At 47.0% G+C, this 18,857-nt stretch overlaps 3 protein-coding genes and 1 long non-coding RNA gene across 7 annotated transcripts in view; 2 read left to right on the top strand and 2 right to left on the bottom strand.

The window, feature by feature from the left end:
- The window catches only part of LOC125906856 (uncharacterized), a 264,465-nt gene that overhangs the window by 109,920 nt on the left and 135,688 nt on the right, over positions 1-18,857 (bottom strand). The window lies entirely within an intron of this gene.
- Positions 35-9,170, bottom strand: LOC120950074 (uncharacterized). 3 transcript variants are annotated; one of them, XM_040367817.2, is made up of 7 exons: positions 8,854-9,170; positions 7,040-7,447; positions 4,563-4,711; positions 4,399-4,492; positions 3,898-4,312; positions 3,648-3,793; positions 35-3,574 (listed from the first exon to the last, which is right to left on the bottom strand). In XM_040367817.2, the coding sequence occupies exons 2-7, from the start codon at positions 7,185-7,187 to the stop codon at positions 1,569-1,571; spliced, it is 2,958 nt and encodes a 985-aa protein (XP_040223751.2). In that variant the 5' UTR covers positions 7,188-7,447; positions 8,854-9,170; the 3' UTR covers positions 35-1,568. The 3 variants fall into 3 exon arrangements, with proteins under 3 accessions (XP_040223751.2, XP_040223752.2, XP_040223754.2); XM_040367818.2 differs by lacking the exon at positions 8,854-9,170 and adding an exon at positions 8,571-8,737; XM_040367820.2 differs by lacking the exon at positions 8,854-9,170 and adding an exon at positions 8,099-8,554.
- On the top strand, positions 9,624-11,520 carry LOC120950077 (uncharacterized). Its single transcript, XM_040367823.2, has 2 exons — positions 9,624-9,737; positions 9,851-11,520. The coding sequence occupies exon 2, from the start codon at positions 9,901-9,903 to the stop codon at positions 11,113-11,115; it is 1,215 nt and encodes a 404-aa protein (XP_040223757.2). The 5' UTR covers positions 9,624-9,737; positions 9,851-9,900; the 3' UTR covers positions 11,116-11,520.
- Positions 11,909-17,683, top strand: LOC120950076 (protein prune homolog 2). Its single transcript, XM_040367822.2, has 4 exons — positions 11,909-12,648; positions 13,128-14,747; positions 14,825-14,935; positions 15,000-17,683. Exons 1-4 carry the CDS (start codon positions 12,644-12,646, stop codon positions 15,112-15,114), a joined length of 1,851 nt encoding a protein of 616 aa, XP_040223756.2. The 5' UTR covers positions 11,909-12,643; the 3' UTR covers positions 15,115-17,683.

Genomic DNA, 18,857 nt, shown 5'->3' with positions numbered 1-18,857 from the left:
CTAAAGAAGAAGGGTACGCTAACACCATTTGGTCTAGGTTGTGTAATGCATTACTAGTAATACTTGTTTGTTTTTGCTAACCGTTTTATTCTCAAGTGTTGTATGACCACGGTCTGTATTTTGTGTAATTCTGTTGATTTTTCATTATCGTTTTGGTGTGGTTGTGGTATTGAACGAATATAGTGCCCTGTCTGTTAATGCCACCCCTCCTTTGCGCAGGGAATACTGTTCATCATTCATGCGTAGTTCATATATATATATATATAATATCGTTATCACTAGTTTCAACGGAAAGTACTAAAAAAACACTCAAAGTTGAAACAACTCGTAGTTGTGCAGTGGGTGGTAGCACGTGCAATGGCAATATAGCATCGACACCAGGTTACATGAAACCCATGCATCGTAATTAGAGACACTTACTTAGTACACCTACTTCTATTTGCCGAGGTTTTGTTTTGCTTTTAGCTGGCATACCAGACCTCGTCTTTTGTCAGCCCTTTGGTTAGCTCTCTTACTTTCTCTCTCTCTCTCTACTCGGACTTTTGACTACATTCTCTACGTAATGTCCTTTAATGAAGGATCGAAGAGATCCAAACTTCTATAAAGTGAGTAAGAATTACCCTTGTTTTACGGGTGTTTGTTTTACTACTTCCACCACTGTCGTGTTGGTGTGGAACAAAAACCTCACACCTTGTTGTGTGTAATGTGCTGTGGCATTACACATCAGTCCATTACAGTTAGGGGCGCAGTATTGCTGCTTAGAGTGTGCAACAGCTTCCCGGCATTCTTTATTGGAGCGCCCACCTGAACAGGTCTAGGATGGTCTTTGCAATCCTTTCTCCAAGGCATTGCGCATATCGAAGAGTATCATTTGGAGTATATCAAATACTATTAAAATTCTATAGCTTCATTATTTATGAAAGGAAATAATGAAAATGCTTCTTTCCATTAGAATCCTCTGCAGATGTATACTGGCCATAAAGGATTATGCTACTGAAAGGAATTTATTCAGGTCCAGTCCAAACATGACTAATTAGACACGTTCTGCATCTTTTTAATAATTCCAATATTGAGCTTTTCCTATCATGTCTTCTTGATAAGCACAATTGTTCCACTAAAACCTTGGAAGGCCATTGGCCGCCGAGTTTTGCTGAAGAGCCGCTGAGTGCACAGTGAGATAAATAAGTTCATATAAAAGGCATCCGCTGGAAGCAAACTGATGGCAGGCAGGTAATAAATAAGAGAAAGGCCACCAGAGCTTGTCTTTTTGAAAGAAACGCCCTCTATCTCCAGACACACTTTAACGTGGCCAACGGCATTTCGGCACAATGAAAAAAAAGCTTTCTTCAAACCTGGAACCCACCAAAGACAGAGTCATATCGGCTCCATAGGCAGGAGGGGGTCTGATCAATCGACTAGTGAGTAAAATAAGCCTAATGACTTTGATTGGGCAATCTGTGGGACTAGTTGCACCAGAGTGGAGGCAAAAGGTTCTCCCCAACACTTCCCAAAGCCGCGCATCGCGCTTACGGAATCGCTTACAGCTCCAGCAGCAGCACCTCCTCGTGCTATACGGAGTTTGCTAAACGAGTTCCGCTCCCGGGTGCCACCGTCGCCGTCATCATCCGGTCGTCATAGAGCGACAGCGTCTTCGATGCACGCACCTTCCGCACCGAGGGCGGTACATCGCCCGGTGTCTTGACGCGCTGGCTAGGATTGCGCAGCCGCTCGATGCTACCCTTCGGGCCGAACACTTCCTGAAACACTTCCAGCGAACGCTGCCGCTTCAGGGACCGATCGTCCAGAAAGGGCGGTGGCGACGATGCTTCAGATCCCTGCCGGATGTGTCTCGACCCTCTGGGCGGATGCATGGCATTGGCCGATTTGGAAACGACGATGCGTAGCTTCTGCGGGTCGTGATGTTCATCCACGGTAGCGCCGTCGTCGTCCACCGCCATCTCGTCCAGTATGGCGAACGACTGTCTGGTGAAATCTGCATCGGCAAGCGCTTTGGCTCGGCCGCGCGCACTAACGGCACCTTCGGTGGCGGTAACATTGCCGACGGAATGTGGTTCGTGCAGCAGTAGGTTGCTCTCGTACTTGCCCGTACCGAGGTCCAGATTCGTGGGACGTTCCACACCGCCAGACTGTTGAACGTGCTGCTGTTGCACATGCTGCTGCTGCTGCTGCTGGTTGTTGTGATGATTCATCAGGATCTCTTCCTCTGAGAGCAATGCATTGCGCGGCGAGCACGTGTCACTGGTTTCGACCACCACGACCAGGTTGGACCGATCACCGTCCGCATCGTCACAGTTCTGTTGCACATCGTACGCGTGGCGCACTAGCGACGGTGCGGTTACGCCCGCGAGATGATTCTTGTGGAATGTTTTCTGCAGCATTACCTTCACGCTCCCGCCCAGCCCTTTGCCGGGCGGCATTGCCTTTCCCTCGAACGAGCCTTCCCCCCGCTGTATTAGCGGCGCGAGCCCTTTCCGCCCGACCGAATGCTGTTCGTCCTCGTCCGACTGCGAGCGGGACGGTGCACCACTGTGCGTGGTCGAGCTGGCACCGCCCGACGACGACAGCTTACCGTACTTGTACGAGCCGGTCGTGTCCTCCCGGTACCCGGCCGGCGGTACCTGCGGGATGATCTGCTGGTTTGGCGGTGTCATGAACGCGATCGTGCCGTCCGGACTGTAGCGCTGGTGGCCCATCATCGCGGCGATGGCCGTGCCGTCGCTCTCCAGCTGATACAGCTGGGCCTTCTCCAGCGCCGGGCCATCGTCGTGGCTGCAGCCCTTCGGCGGCATGGTGCGGGCCCGCGGGTTGATCTGCGCCACCTCCTGCAGCCGCTCCTGCACGCACATGGCCGTCAGGCGAGCTTCCGCATCGTGGTCCCAGCAGTCCTCGCACGTGTCGCGCACGATTTGCGTCACCAGCCCGGTACCGAAGTGGGCCGGGAAGGTGGGCCGCGCCTTGTTGCGCGATACCAGCACCTGCATCTGCTCAAAGTTTGGGTTCGAGCCGACGTACTCCTCGTACGGTGCCCGGTACTCCGGGACGGCGGTGCCCTCGGGGTAGAAATCTTCGCACCGGTTCGCCAGCTCCCACAGCACCAGCGCGAGCGTGTACACGTCGATCTGCTTGAGGGCGGACTCGCAGTCGCGCAGGTTCACTGCGCCCTCCAGCACCTCCGGCGCCATGTAGCGCACCGTGCCGACCTCGTTGATGCTCTTCGTCTCGGCGAGCGTTATCTCGCCCCGGTACTCGTACCGCGCGCCGAACGTTTTCAGCGCAAAGCCCAGATCGCCGATGCAGCAGGACAGGTCCGATTTGACGAGAATGTTGCGCGAGTTCAGGTCCCGGTGGCAGATGCACGGCTTCACCAGCTCGCCCTTCCGGATCTCGGTGTGCAGGTGGGCCAACCCGTTGGCGATCGATTTGCCCATCCGGCAGAAGGTGCTGAACGGCACACTGTTGTCGGTCAGCCAGTCCTGCAGACAGCCGAGCGGGGCCAGGGACAGCACTAGCATGTACTCGATACGATCGTCCAGCGTGCGGCGCTCGTCCGATCCTAATGGTGGGAGTGCGATGGGAAAGACGGGGTATTAGTAAGCATTGGGGCAAAGAGAAAGCAAAGCTCCTACCGAAATATGCCAATAGGGAAGGAGATTCCATCAGTGGCACCGTGTAGATGTCACGCTCGTTGAGGAAGTACTGCCGATGCTGGGCGGAAAAGATCTTCACCGCCACTGGCTTCTCGTTTACGATACCCTTCCAAACGGTCCCGTACCTTGTGTGTGTGTGTGTGCAGAGCACCAATAGAAAAAGAAGTAGTTTTTAGCAAAAAAAAACATTCAATCCACTTTCCAAACCTGCCACACAGCTACCACTCACTTGCCCTGCCCGATCATCGACACAAGCTTCAGATTGTCGACGTTGTAGAGATTCGAGCTGTAGCCCGGGCCGGACGGTTCCATGTGCTCCAGCAGCTCACCGGTGCCCTTCTTCGGTAGCTGGCGGCAGCTGAGGAACCCACCGATGCCGAGCGTCATGATGGCGACCAGCGCAAAGCAGATGTACACCGTCGGCGAGCTCCAGATCGAGGTGTACGGTGCGAACGGCGTAATGCTTTCGTTCTCGTCCCGCATGCTCAGCCCATCCGCGGCGGTTGGTGGCGGCAGGTAGCTAAAGTTGCCGTTGCAATTATCGCCGCTGCAGCAGCAAAAGAAGTGCCGGGTGGGTGTTTCCGTCGTGCTGATGCACTCGTTGCTGCTGCACGATTCCTGATCGTCGTTCGATCCCCAGCATCCTGTTTGGGCGGGGAGTGTGTCAATTAGGGTCAAGCGGTTAGAAGGTTCAAATCAGTTGCAAAACAAATTCGTAGCCTCCTCTTACCTTGCACAACCACTCGCGTTACGTTCTTCACGATATCGAACGTCCACAGCGTGTAGCAAAACGGTGCCGTGCGGGAACAGGTGGCGACGGTGGACTGCAAACGTAATCGAGATAGCATGTAAGTGCTTGATGTCGAACATTCGATAGCTTTATCGTCTACTTACAACGTTCTTTTCGAACACGGGCTCATCCGATGGTTCCGGCTGATCGTCGTAGCTGTCGTAATCGTCGACAAACTCCTGCCCGTTCTGCTGCTGCGTGTTGGTAGTGGACGTCGTCCCAAACTGTAGACAGCGGTTTTTCAGTGGATTTGCTACGATTGCATCGTCGAAGGAAACGAAGATCAATGAAATCAATTATGTTATGTTCACTAAAGGATATTGGGGAATTAGGCCAAAGTAGGATTGATTGGAACTTATTTTTGGAATTTGAAATAGTTGTTTTCTTCTATTTTTATGCTCCAATAGTCTTCATATCGGCACAAAAATGAATCCAGAGCACGTGAGGACTATCACTACCAACCATGCCATAAATAACCAAACCCCGATCGATCAGTACCTTTTGCTAGTTGACGTGAAATCGACTCTAAAAAAAGGTGTTTGCTTCCTGTTTGATTTAGACTAGCCGTAAGGCTTTTTTATACCGTTTTATGACGCAGTTGGAAAGTTATAATTAGGATAATGGACCTACATTTCTTTGTATCAGTATCCTACATTTATTTATTGATTTTCAGCAATATTTTCCGCACAAAAGGACGAGGAAGGTTCAATTTCAGACATGGCATGACGGGCGTGCTGAATGGAAGTACAAAGAGGAAGCAGTTTTGGGGAAAACCCGATGAAACAGGCATTTATCAATTCATGTTGAGGTACACGTGATGGAAAACGTAATTCATATTTGAATTTCACAATTCATTACACAATTCAATTAATTTAGTTGAATTTCAAAAGTTTCCATCCTTTCTTTTCAATTTCATCTATTTTGAATCTCGAAAGGTTCTATTGAGCTTAAAGAATCTTCTTCTGCTTCTATTTGGCGTAACGTCCTACGTGGACATGCCGGTTTCTATACTAGGCTACAGGCTTTCTAGACTAGGCTTGGGCAATTCGGTTCATTTTGTTGAACGTGAACATACTAGTTCTTTAAGATGAACTGAACGTGAATCGCGATTCATTCGTTAATTTCAGTTGAAGAAAATATGGAAAATTGTTTCATTTTGCAAGAAGAATATCAGATTATTACATCTTGAAAATTATTTGGCAGACCAGGATGATCTTTACAACGACGGGCAGGACATTCTTTTCATGAACGTCCTGGTATTACGGTTCACGTTCACATCAACAACTCAGTACATTACAGATTTTCGAATCATATAATGGAATAGTTCAATCAAGCATTCTGTGGAGGTTTGCAATCATATAATGCAGGGGTCTCCAAACTTTTCAGTTCGCGGGCCGCATTGCTTCACAATCAACGTTGTTGAGGGCCATTTTGACGCTTCCTTTAGAATGAGTGGAATTTCAAATCTCGTTTTAATAAGAAAATACTAACAAAATATATCAAATTTCTGCTGCTTTATGTCATTGAATCTTGATTTTCGCCTTTCAGAAGTAAACAAAATTATTTTGATTAATTAGTGAGAAAAGACAGCTATTTAATTCAACCATTACCCAGTCATCGCGGGCCGCATTAAAGGCTCTTGAGGGCCCGCGGGCCGTAGTTTGGAGACCCCTGATATAATGGATTGTTGCAACCGAATTGTGGAATTTTGCGAGCATACTGTGGAGCGGTTGTCAGACTGTGGGTGCCGCTGTAGATATCTCAAAACATTTTCGTTAATTTTATTTATTTTTCATGTTTAATTATGCCAGGATTTACTTAGTTTATCATGTGTACTGAATGCTGAATGCTATACGAAAACAACTCAAAATAATGTTTTTTAGAAACCATCATCGGTATTAACACCGAAACTTTTTACACCGGTAGCAACACTCCATTATATGATTGCAAACCTCCACAGAATGCTTGCACGATTGTACTACCCGGTTCAAACATTCCCTTAACCGGTTGAATTATTCGATTATATGACTCGAAACTCTGTATAAAGAACCGGTGAACATGATGAATGTAGGACGTTCTTTAGATTGAACTGAATGAATTATCGTACGGTTCTGGTCCTTGGGGCACACCCCAAGTTCGTTAGCACACAGTAACCAAAAGTTCGTTACAGGTAGTTTGACATCTAAGAGTCCTGTTCGATTCAAATTTTAACTGTGATAAAAATGATAAATCGTTATGGTCATCACAAGACAATTGTAAATTGGTTATTGAATGTTTCACCAAATGTATTGATGTTAATACAAATGGTTTAAGACTCTTTTAATAATAATGGTTTAAGAGTTTGATGAGTTTTCCAGGGCTTTTTGCAGTCAAATGGCATCCAAGATGATGGCCAACCTATTCGAGTCCTAGTCTGTTCGAGATTTGTTTTAGTACCACGCAACCGGATAGTCAATGCTTGCTACAGGAGGACGCTCATTTCGAGGCTTGAACCCATGACGGATCTGTTATTGAGTCGTTGACGACTGTACCACGGGACCACCCCTAAGCTTAAAGAATACAATAGTTAATCAGCACTTACCTTGCCCTCCGGGAATTGAACATGCCAATACCACCAACAATCCCAAACACATCACGTGTCTTTGCATCTTGAAAGCTGCTTCGCAGCTCCTTGCAGCTTTGAAGCTGCTATTTGAGTGTTCGACACTCAGATGGCGCTGACGATGCATTCTTCTTGTTTGCCAACGCTGGCTACTGCTGTTCACTAGATCGGAAACACCAACTTCAAATACTGGATTTGCAATATGACGAGGACTAGAATTGATTTCTGCTGTGATGTGTTCACAGCTCCACGCACTTGCACGAGCGCCCTTTAATCGTTCTTGCTGCTGCCGTGGGGCAACATTCTATATCGTTGTTTGCTTTAGGTGGGTTTACAATGTTTACCGCTAGTGTAATAGGTCATGTTCGGGGTGTTTGGGTCAGTTGTCTGCAAAAGAAAGGCAAACATACTTATCGATTTAGACAATTAAAATTAAAAAAAAAATGTTAGAAACAACACTGGAAGATGGATGGTTGAGCATGGTTTAAATGCAATAGTTCAAATTCCAATCCGGTCACAATTCCAGGCTTGGTTTGCACTAGACCGAGAGGGGGCGTTTTCTCGTGTTTGTTTATAATTTCTCATCGTCGGCGTCGGCGGCACACGATTAGGACAACCGTTCTTGATGGCGTCATCGATGGAGGAATGTCGCCGGAATGTGGTTTCTATGGTTCTGTATCGTTCTGGGGGTTTTAGAAGCTTTGCAAGATCGTTTACGCTCGTTTTGGATGGGTAGTTGTACACACTGGAAAACATTCTCACTATGCATCCTTATCATGTTTTGGTGCGCGAGCCCTTATCCGCAACCAAATCCGCGTACCACTGTCGCGTAGTTGGGGAGGGAGGGCGCACATTTAATCACGAGGTGTTCGAGGGGCACAAACACATAAACACAAATCACACTTGTTATCGTGTTTGGTGCTCCATGCTGGTTGTTTTTTTTCGTCACAAATCATTGTGCGTTAAATAGTTTACTGGTTCTTGTCGGCAACACAAACAGAGGGACAGACCCTTGAAGGAAAACGCAACACTACTCACGTGAGTTGGACACTATGGGCGTATGGCTGCGTTTATGCTTGCTTTTTTTCGGCAAACTTTAGAAAAATCTATATTTCACGGTACACAATCGGGACAAACAGCAAAACCATCAAAACATTATCCGCCCGTTTCATTGACCGTGAGCGGCAAACGCGCGCGCGCGCCCCTACACACACACACATGCTCGCGGTTTGGTGCTTGCTTCGCGGCTGAAAACGCGAAGCGACATCGCCAACTACAGATGGTAGAGAGAGAGAGAGAGCAAGATAACGACAGAGAGACAAGTTGTCGACAGAGTTCACATCACGACAGCAGTCCCTTCCTGGCCGGTGCACCACAGTCTCTTCCACCCCACCACGCGTGTCTTCCTGCGACTGAAAATGGCCCATCTTCCAATTTGGGGTGGTGCGTCTGGGTGTCATTATCGGTTGGAGCCCATCACAATCCGTGTTTTTTTTAACAATTTACTTACGATACACTGAAACACAGCCGGACTCTGGCACTTGAGAAATTCAATGCACCAAAATGTCAGACAATCGCCCCCCTCTGGCAAAGGCTACTGCGTATTTAAGGGCGTCTCTGTTGCAACCCTCTGTTCGTCATCCCTTCAAGGATATTGATTTTTTCACCGCAAAACACACTAGTTGGGGGGGGGGGGGGGGACCTCTCTCTCTCTCTCTCTCGCTCGGATGGCCAAAAAAGGCGTCGTCTATCAATGTGCTTCAATCTCGCTGAAATCAAAGCGCAACCCTTACCCTGTATGTTTTTTTTTCGCTACGGCAAACTGCACACTGCTTGTGCAACGTATTTTAGTTACAGAATTGCATTTTTGTTTGTTTTTTTTGCTGCTCTCCTTTGCGGCGTACAAACACTTCGAACGGAACGATTTTACGACTCTGCACAACACCGTACCGAAACCGACGAAACGCGAATCTGTACTATTGGGGCAGACATCTGTATGTATTTTTTTGTGTGTTTTTCGCTCTGCGTATCCGCGAAGGGACAGCGTGTTGCACACTTGCGCAGTTTCGAGATCTTCGTTCTTCTCGCGTGCAAGCTCCGTACCACACAGCGGTGAGCAAATGAGAGATAAATAGAAAGAGAGAGACAGAGAAAGAGAGAGAGATATAGAGAGTGAGAGAGAGAGAGAAAGGGAGAGAGAGAGAGAGAGAGAGAGAGAGAGAGAGAGAGAGAAAGGGTTTATTGTTTTGTCTCCTGTCCACAGCACCACACAGTACGGCACCACAAATGTGTGTGATTTCTTCTGTGTCATATTTTGTACACTACAGTGACGGATAATTATTAGCGACAGAAAGAGACAGTTGTAAAATGAAAAGAAATCTGAATTTCAATTCAAAGCCACGTATAATGCTGTGCAAAATATATATTTAGCCATGTATAATCAATTATAACCCTTAAAAACGTGTATTTTTTGCACATTCAGGCACTTCCCGCGTTTTACCTCGGAATGTGGTGTTACGTGTAAACATACACTAAGCCACGGTGCCGCGCGGCTACCCTGTCAGGCAGCACTGGTGTTGTTTTGCTGTAGATTCGCTTTTCAAGTGCAAAAACACAAAGCAAACGTAGGAGGGCATGGGTGCTGGACAGAAGTCACACAAGTCGCAGAACTGCTGAGGTAAGTCCTTTTTATCCTCGAAATGGTCCCGAACTGTGAATGCGGAAATGTTGCACGAAACGTATTTGTTGCTCAGCTGTACGAATAAAAACTTGGTTTGTTTCTTTTGGCAGTGCCGATCGAAAGGTTCCGGATTAAGATGCGTTTTGTTTAGCGCGGGAACATGCATTCGAACTGCAGGATGAGTCCGTTTCATGGGCGACCACCGTACGACCGGTCGGACAGTGTACCGTACGAAAGACAGCAGCACCATCGGCCGATGCGACCAAACGAACCACCGTCATGTAACCGGGTGCCGGATACGACTGTTCCTTCCGCACCGGGGACGCCCGAAACCATGTGCTACAACGGCGCGACAACGTTTCGTGCCAATCCGCCGGCGGACGGGAGTTTGTTGAGTTTATTAACGTCCAATGAACAGCCGGCAGGAAGCTACTTCACACCACCACCACCACCTCCACTGGCAGCTTCCATTTCTCCATCGGTGGGACCACCTGCCCCCATACAGCAGCCCCTTCCACACGACCCGTCCGAGCAGGTGGTAGTGAAAGATGGTTGCATTTTCTACATCCGCTACGTCGACGAACCAGAGGTACCGGTACCGGCAGAGGACGTACCGGTTGTGCGAAGCAACGGCGAAGAGTTCTCCGAAAGTCTGCCTTCGATCGCGAACGAGCTGTCCATGCTGCTGGACGATAGTGCTGCGCTTGCCGACGGCGGGCACCCTTCGTTGGCGGACGAACACAGCGCAGAAGTGACGGCTCGCGACTGGATCAACTATGACGAGCTGCCGTTGCTGAATCAGCAAAAGCTACAACAGCCAGTCCCGATCGCCGATCATGTTACCAGACGCTCCAGCGGCACCGCTCGGGTGGAGACCGAACGCTGCAAAGATTGCCATAAGCCGGCGAGGGCGAGCGAGAGCCGAATGACGCACGGTGATGTTTGCTGGTGCAGTGCCACCCCTGGTATGATGTCACCGTTGGAAGCGAACTTGTCGTTTTGCTCCCCGGAACCGCCAACGCCAACGAACGCCGCTACCATGGTGCCTGATTTTAGTTACTACTGTGTGGAGTGTGAAAAATTTTTCCCCACGAACGAATGTCTCCAGGAGCACATGGAGCTGAATCATCGGTTGATCGACGAATCGTTGCCGGTAGTGACGTCAATACCGCGGGCGGCGTACGCTGCGCCGGAAGTGGCCGGTGCGAGCGCCGGATACGCTTGGCCCTGTCTGTCGGTCGTCGATTCTAGCAACCAGTGTGCGAAGATGCCCTTTTTCTGTGATTTGTGTAGCATATCGTTCAACCAGGCGGATAGTTACTACCTGCACAATTACAGCGTTCACGCAGGACTTCACAGTTCGCATTATAGATGAGTGTAGGAGAAGGCTGCCGTGGCTGCCCGATCACCGGACCGGTTCGGTTAGGTTAGGTAGTGAGTTCGTTACCGATGATGAATTCAGTACGTGTACAGATGCGTGTGGAGCCTTATCGATTGGAGATTAGCAGCGGCCGAGTTGATTATGGTTTTCCAACAATGAGGAGAAGAGTGTCTTTTAGACAAGGTGATTGATTTCTTTGAATAGAACTAATTGCATAGCCAATGAATATGTCCAAAGGAATAGTCGGATTGTGAGGTTAGTTGTACTATTTTTTTGTTTTTGTTTGGATTGATGTTCATGAAATGAATTCAGTTGAGATTCCATTAATGCTGGTTGATATTTTCTGTTGAAGAGATGTATTTTCTTAATAAACAAATAAGAAATAGCAAAGCTGTAGAATTGAATTGCTTTTTTATGATTTTAGGAAATTATGATCATTTTGATTGTTTAGAATATCCGATAAAATAGGAGAATAGCCGATGTTCGAGGGAGTGATGATTATTTTATAAATTTAACACCGAAGAACCTGCTATTGAATCTTAAAATTGAACTTAAAAAAAACAACTAGTTACAGTTTTATTATAACATTCAATTAAACCTACTTAATCCTTTTAAACCAACTGTAATATCCGCTTCAAACCTTAACAATAAGAAAACTTCAATTGATAAGAGCTATGATAAAATCCGAAACAGAAAAACAAATTTAAAAAATCGTTCCCCAAAACCGTTGCCCGTTCTGGCAACACTGCCAGCGCGAAGCGCACTTTGTTTTGCTTCCGTTTTGACAGGTCGAGGGAGAAGCAGCGAAGAATAGGAAAAGAAATTCCTCAACAGAACAAAAGTCCTCCCCACACACAATCAAAGATGCAAGTGCACTCCGTTCGTCCCGCATTCCCTCGCATGTTACGCCGTGCAGCAGCGCGATGTGTAATCAATTAAGAATCAGTTGTCCGCACAAAGAGAGACGGCCGTGAGTAAGCTTTCGGGGCCAATCGATGTCGGCGACGGCAGCGTAAGCAGCGTGTGGTGCGACAGGTCAATAATGATTCATCGCTGTGCGCTAGCAGCAACGCACCACAGTGTTGTTGTGGTGGTGGTGTTGACGGTGCTGGAAAACGGGGCATTTTCAGGGCTTTCCATCGGTGGTGCTGATTAAGCGGTGGCTGCAGTACAACTCGCTCCAACTTGAAGAAAGTGGAAAAGATTCGAAAATCTATACCGCGTACGGCTCAGTGTACGCGCAATTGAGCCAGAAGGACACCAGCCAGCCAGCCAGCCAGCCCACAAGAGACCATTTCTCGCTGGGTGTCACGAGAGACGACGGTGTGTGCGTGTGTGGGCATCGTGTAGTGTGACGTCTGTGTGAGTGCGTACGTGCGTATGTGTGGGCTGATCCTTTGAAGTGTTTCTTGTTATTGTCCCCGTGGGTTGTGACGGTAGCACCCCCGGATCGTCCTTTCTTATTGCCGTACGCAAACACTTCTCTTATTGATACGTAGGAGGACACGGACGGACTGTGTCGATGAGGTGAGTCCACTCGCTGGTGGTGAGGTGTTGGAAAAAAAATTAGGTTCATTTTTTCCCTGACCAGAAGGGCTGCTGTGGCTATGTTGTTAGTGTTCGATTTTCCGCCCTACGTTGGGAAATCAAAAGCCCCAACCGTGCGTGTGTCGAAAGAGGGAACATAATCGCGTCACAAATTATCGACATGAATATGTAGAAGTTGTGTCGATGGTTTTTGGTGCTTAGAATGAATATTGCAGCCAAAACACTTCTGTGTCCAATTAAATTTCGTATTGGAAGTGTTTGCACATATTGCAATTCTGGAGAGAGTAATTGGAATTCTTATTGGAATTGTAATTGGAATGTTAAACATTCCCGTACTGTCTTTCATTGCAATTCCATCACGTAACGGTACAACATTCCTGACCTTCCCCATTCTAAACCGTTCTCCCTTTTTTCTCTCTCTCTCTCTCTTTCTCTTCCACATGTTTCCCATTTATCAGTGAAAGCTTGGAAGATAGTCCACTGTCGGACAATAGGATGGACATATCGGAGAACACGACCTCGCACGGCTCGTCGCCTCCACTGCCGGTGGAAGGGTCGCCGGACTACTCTCCAGTGCACGACTCGGGCGGTGTGTCGGTGGGGCAGCAACCGCTGCTGTCCCACTGTCCCTCCGATACGGCACTTGGCAACGGCGTAGAACGTTCGCACGATGCTACGAGCGCAACGACTGGCGCCACGACGGAATCGATAGCAATACACAAGCTGACGATAAACAGTGCGCCGGCGGTCGTATCCCCGCGGCTCACGACGACCATCACGGCCGGTCTCACGCCCGTCAGCAGCCATCCGCTGATGATGTCACCGACGGGCAGCGAATCGGACGTGTCGGAGTTTCTGGCCGAAACGGCACAGCAGCAGCAGCCGGCCGGCTGCCGCGAGGTGACACCCGTGCGCAACTACTACCACTACCCGGACGTGGTGCCGGCGAGCGAGCAGCCACTGCGGCTGGCCAGCCCGTACGCCAATCGGGGAGCGCGCACGGAAACGCGCGCGGCGAACGGATCGATAGCAGCCGACGAGAAGCGTTCTCACGTAGCCATGGTGACGCCAGCCAGGCGTGGTAAAAGTTCGCCAGCTAAGAGGCAGCCGGCAGCGGACGGCTCGAAAGGCAGAGCGACGGTACCGGCCGCCACCTCGACGCTTGACGTTATTAACAACGTCATCCACAGGGATGACGAAAGTGGAGGTGGTGGTGGTGGTGGAGGTGGATTGCCTGCCGTGCCGCGTCAACTAGCTACGGAGGACATGGGATCGGATTTCTTCAGCACCGACTCGGAAGGGGGCGAACCGTTCGATGAGGAAGATGTGTCGCTGTTTCATGCTTCCGTGACGCCGACCTTTCAGTCGGTGGCCCTGCACGCTTCGCCGCCCCAGTCCGATGGACCGTCGCCGACCGGTGGTGGGCAGCAGCGGAAGCAGAAACATCCTTCGAAATCGATCTCGCCCCGGTTGCACCAGCGCCGCAAAGTTCCACTGCCGAGCGATCTGCTCGTGGACGACGTCAGCTCGATGGAGGACACGCTGTCGAACCAGAGCGTGGACGAGCTGCAGCAGAACCTGGTGTCGCTGAGCCCCTCGTCCTCGATTTTGGATGACAATGGCTTCAACGTCGATATCGATGAGGATTTCCTCGACCTGCCGGGCACACCGAAAGCGACGGGATCGTCGGCGGACGCGGGCCACGATGCCGTGCTGGGACGGTCTTCCACCCTGCCCCAGTATTCGGCCCGCGAGGAAGCGCGCGACATACGGAACTGGCAGAAGATCACGCTGCCGGATGGGAAAACGCGCGAGATCGATATGAAGGTGATCGAACCGTACAAGTGTGTGCTGTCGCACGGTGGCTACCTGCAGTCCGGTGGCCACAACGCGATCGTGGTGTTCAGTGCGTGCCATCTGCCGGATCGATCGCGGGCGGACTACCACTACGTGATGAACAACTTGTTCTTGTACGTGGTGAAAACGCTCGAGCAGCTGGTCACCGAGGACTACGTGCTGGTGTATCTGCACGGTGGCTCGAGCCGTGGCAACGTTCCTCCCTTTCCGTGGTTGAAAAAGTAAGCAAACAAGAATTACGCTTCAAAATAGATATTAAAGACTAACATGTTTTCCTTTCGCTCTCTGTTCCCGCTAGATGTTATCAGTTGCTGGATCGTAGACTGAGAAAAAGCTTGCGCAATCTTTACATGGTGCATCCGACGTTTTGGCTAAAGAGCGTCGTCTGGATGGCGCGGCCGTTCATAAGGTGAGTTGGCGGTCAGCGTTCTCTCTGTAGATGCAGTTAACACAGGTTGTCTTTCTAATTTTAGTTCTAAATTCTGGCGAAAACTCGTGTACGTGACTTCGCTCGAGGAGCTGTACAAGCTTGTGCCGGTGGAGAAGGCAGCCGTTCCGGATAAGGTGAAGAACTACAACGCTCGGTAAAGTAATTCACTACTCAGTACGCGATTCATAATGGTGTTAGGGAAGACGGGGTGCAATATTTTTCCTCAATCGTTTGTACGTTTATTTGTCATGTTTTTTCCCCTATTTAATGATGAAGGGCCTATCCTTGCATTCTTGTGTTTGTGTATGTGTGTTTGTGTCTGGGAGGACGCGGAAGTACTGATCTCCTTATGTGTTTGTCTCTTGTGTGTTCGAAAAGATTTCGATTCCAACGGTAATGGGAAGGGAAAGAAGGTAGCAATGAAGAAACATGCAAAAGTGAACGTAAGCATCCCTGTGCGGCGTGTCTGCAAAGACTTTGCACTGTAATCGATGAAAACAAGCAATGATATCTTTAAGAAGTAGATGAAATCGACATATAATATGAGCAAGAGGTAGCAAGCTAGTGCGAAATCTGCGTAGAACGTAGCGGTAGTTATCGCAATGCACTTCTCATCTCAGCCCAGCTGGCCGCTAGTGCCATGGGCGTCACTATCAATCAAACGAAATGGTAGAATAGAATTCGAAAGAACGGGATCCGGTGCAATTTGGTGCCGCTCGTTGTTTTCTTTTGTCCTTTCGGGTAGATAAATACGACACTACTGAAACGAATCGAAACGTTGGTTCCAGGAACCCCGTTGCTAGTTAAATCGTGGCTGGAGAGATGAATCGGTGGAGAGTATTAGTATTGAGAGTAGAATTGTGAACGCATATCGAACTGCCTAAAGAATGGGATACATAATCTGATCTCGGTTAGTGTGTGTGTGTGTGTGTGTAGTGAAGGCTTTTTGGAAGATAGATTGTGCAAAGTCCTAAGCCACGCGTAGCTCGGTCGACTGTTGCCGTGTGCGAACTGAAGAACCGATGAGATTAGTTTGCGGAAATGAAAAATCTAGCCACACTGGGACTCGAATTAGGTTTACGAATATAATGATTCTTAGATTACACCGAGTAAGCTTGTTTGATTCAATTTTTCAAAGCTTTGTTTCGTGATAAAGAGTACTATCCATCTAAGACAAACTCGCAAATACAAGGAATACAATATGACACATTACCAAAAAAGAAAGAACAAAACAAAATCGAATTTCCCTAAACGGGAAGGAACTGCCTGATTGTATTAGCAACGTAGGAGCTGATATCTTTCTCCATATTGGCGAAGCGCACTGACACGTGTTATCGGGGCGAAGCCTGGCACGAGCACGAGTGCACGCTGGAAGATAAATACTGATAATAACTATTTTTTGTAAGAACACAACATAAAGCAATGCAGAAACAATAATGTTAAAACAAGAATACCGGACGCCAGGGAAATCAATCATTCCGGCAAAACAGAACAAAAACTATGTACCAGAGCTGGGACATAAACTTGTTGACGCTGTTGTAAAAGTATGTGTTTTGTAAGTATCTAATTTTGTACGAGAAAGATTTCCGACACGCGCGTCAGTAATGATTTCAGCTGTGTTAGCTTATTAAACCAGAAACAACAATTGAAACTAATACAGCGGATAATCCGTCGAACAGATAGAATATCATTTCCATAAGAAATATTAGAGATGTATGGAATATTTTCCTAAAGATAAAAAAAAAACAAACAGTATAACCCAGACTGCTGGAAGAGGTTGGAAAAGTTGTTGTTAAATTGTTAAACAAAAGACCAATATTTAGACCTTTGCGTCAGAGACCGAAGCTAATTGGAAATGTATGGTTTGGCTAAATGGCAATGGTTTGTTTGTGTGTGTGTGTGTGCAAAAACGCACTTGAAATTATCCGGTATCTATAAACTCCAGTACAAAACAAAACGATACGACTACTTAAGCCAGCCACACCCTCTATTGCAAAAACCAATACTCATACCAATCTTCTTCGCAAAGCAAAATGGGAATCCTGGTTTGTATACCAGCGCAGTATGCAAAAGTTTTCCGTTAGTCCGGTATACGGGTTAGGCGAATCGTGCGAGTTGTAGCTATAGAACGATGAAAAGCAGCATTTACATTTATTCTAAATGTGCGTGTATTGTGAAAAGTAGTGAAACATTTGGGAAACCAAAACGGTGTTGTAAGCAAAAGCATGATGTTAGGAGGTAAATTTGTGTTGATCTACTGTTTTCTGAAGATTTTCTGTTATCTTTTCTGTTTTTTTTTCTTTTTTTTTCATAGAGACTTTCAGCCAATTGGCTTCATTTGCCTCAGAGATATGTTTTGGTCAGTAACTAGTTTGGGTTCTATTTTATCCTTCCGTTGTACTCTTTCTGAGCAAATAGTTACTTTGTGCACTGCTTGTTTGTTTGTTTTTGTCTAATTGGTGCTGAATCGATCTTTATTTTTACGGCACCATTGGAAATGTACAGCTCATTGAATTTATTTCGATAATGTAACGAGTTTCAAGCATACATACGCAAACCTTTGTTTGGTTTGTTTGGATTTTATCGATTGAACTTTGCTTTGCGTGAAGTTTAATAAGAAGCCACCGATCACAGTTTACCTCCTAATGCATGGTACGATCTCAATGGGAGCAAGACTATGTATTGAATCGTGAAAATAAACCTCCATAATTGTAGTGTTCACGCAGACTTATCGACTGTGTTTTTTATTTATCTTCGGTGCGTTCGCTTTTCGTTTACTTAGTAAAAGCGACCTATTGGGTCGTTAATCCGAAAGACTTCTGTGTTATAATTTATATTAATCTATTCTTAAATTGCATGTATAATCCATGTTTGATTGTCTCAATATTTAATGTTTGTTTTGTTGATTAGGAAAAATAACTAAAAGCAAGAGCTAACTAAACGACTAAGATTAACATTTTCTATTAAATTTGCATCTGCATGATGACTCTTCACTTCTATAGACAATCTTTAATTTCTGTGGTTATGGGTTGGAGTTATCTGTGTATTTTTTATCATTTGTTATACTAATGATGATTTTGATGATTTATCAATTCGAAAGATATACAGTAGGTGACCGCTAACTGGATGTGTTTTAATTGGAGTGCTTTTTAATTGGAGGTTCGCTAACTGGAGTGATTCTCAGTTAAAGAACACTTAAACTTCAAAACATGAAATATCCGGAATCTCATGAAGAGACATTTGTCGCAAATGTGCATTTTACACACAAATTTAGGGTCTTTTGCCTACGTTTGCTATTAATTTATGGCATCACACGAATTATTATACTTTATATGAACATAAATGAAAAAAAGTTTGGTATGTTTATTCCAGTCCACGCCAATCAAAACAATCAATACATAGAAACGTCAATCCAGTTAACGAACATCGTTGGAGCTTGTTTACCTCTCCACTTAGTAGTCATCTTCTTCTTCTTCTACTTGGCGTAACGTCCTACGCGGACATGCCGGCCTATACACACAGGCTTTCGAGACTTTATTCATTACCACACAGCCGGATAGGATAGTCAAATCCTTACTACGAACGGACGGTCCCATTCTAGGCTTGAACCCATGACGGCACGTTATTGAGTCGTTCGAGTTGACGACTGTACCACGGGACCGCCCCCAGCGGTCATCTACTGTATTGATGATTGAAATAGTATATCTGTCACTTTGAAAATAGAATAACCAGTAGACTATGTTTCTCGTGAATGGTTGTCCATGTTTCAACACAATGCTATTCTTGCTATTAACATTGATAGTAAATGACATTGTTTTTACATTACTATTTTTTAATATACCCAAAATTGCAAAGTCTATTATTTTTGTTTCTTAAAACAACAGCACGGTGTGAACGGACA

This window comes from Anopheles coluzzii, chromosome 2, assembly GCF_943734685.1.
Source record: "Anopheles coluzzii chromosome 2, AcolN3, whole genome shotgun sequence".
In the NCBI taxonomy this organism is placed as follows: Eukaryota; Metazoa; Arthropoda; class Insecta; order Diptera; family Culicidae; genus Anopheles; species Anopheles coluzzii.
This window is presented reverse-complemented; position numbering and strand designations above follow the sequence as displayed.

Bases quoted from the DNA above. Each gene is read 5' to 3' on its own strand.
- LOC120950074 (XM_040367817.2), bottom strand. From the start codon at position 7,187: ATGCATCGTCAGCGCCATCTGAGTGTCGAACACTCAAATAGCAGCTTC. The intron at 4,712-7,039 runs GTAAGTGCTGAT...ATGCAATCGTAG, and splicing joins TTCAATTCCCGGAGGGCAAG to CAAATCCACTGAAAAACCGC. The intron at 4,493-4,562 runs GTAAGTAGACGA...TTACGTTTGCAG, and splicing joins CCGTGTTCGAAAAGAACGTT to TCCACCGTCGCCACCTGTTC.
- LOC120950077 (XM_040367823.2), top strand. From the start codon at position 9,901: ATGCATTCGAACTGCAGGATGAGTCCGTTTCATGGGCGACCACCGTAC.
- LOC120950076 (XM_040367822.2), top strand. The intron at 14,748-14,824 runs GTAAGCAAACAA...TGTTCCCGCTAG, and splicing joins CCCTTTCCGTGGTTGAAAAA to ATGTTATCAGTTGCTGGATC. The intron at 14,936-14,999 runs GTGAGTTGGCGG...TTCTAATTTTAG, and splicing joins ATGGCGCGGCCGTTCATAAG to TTCTAAATTCTGGCGAAAAC.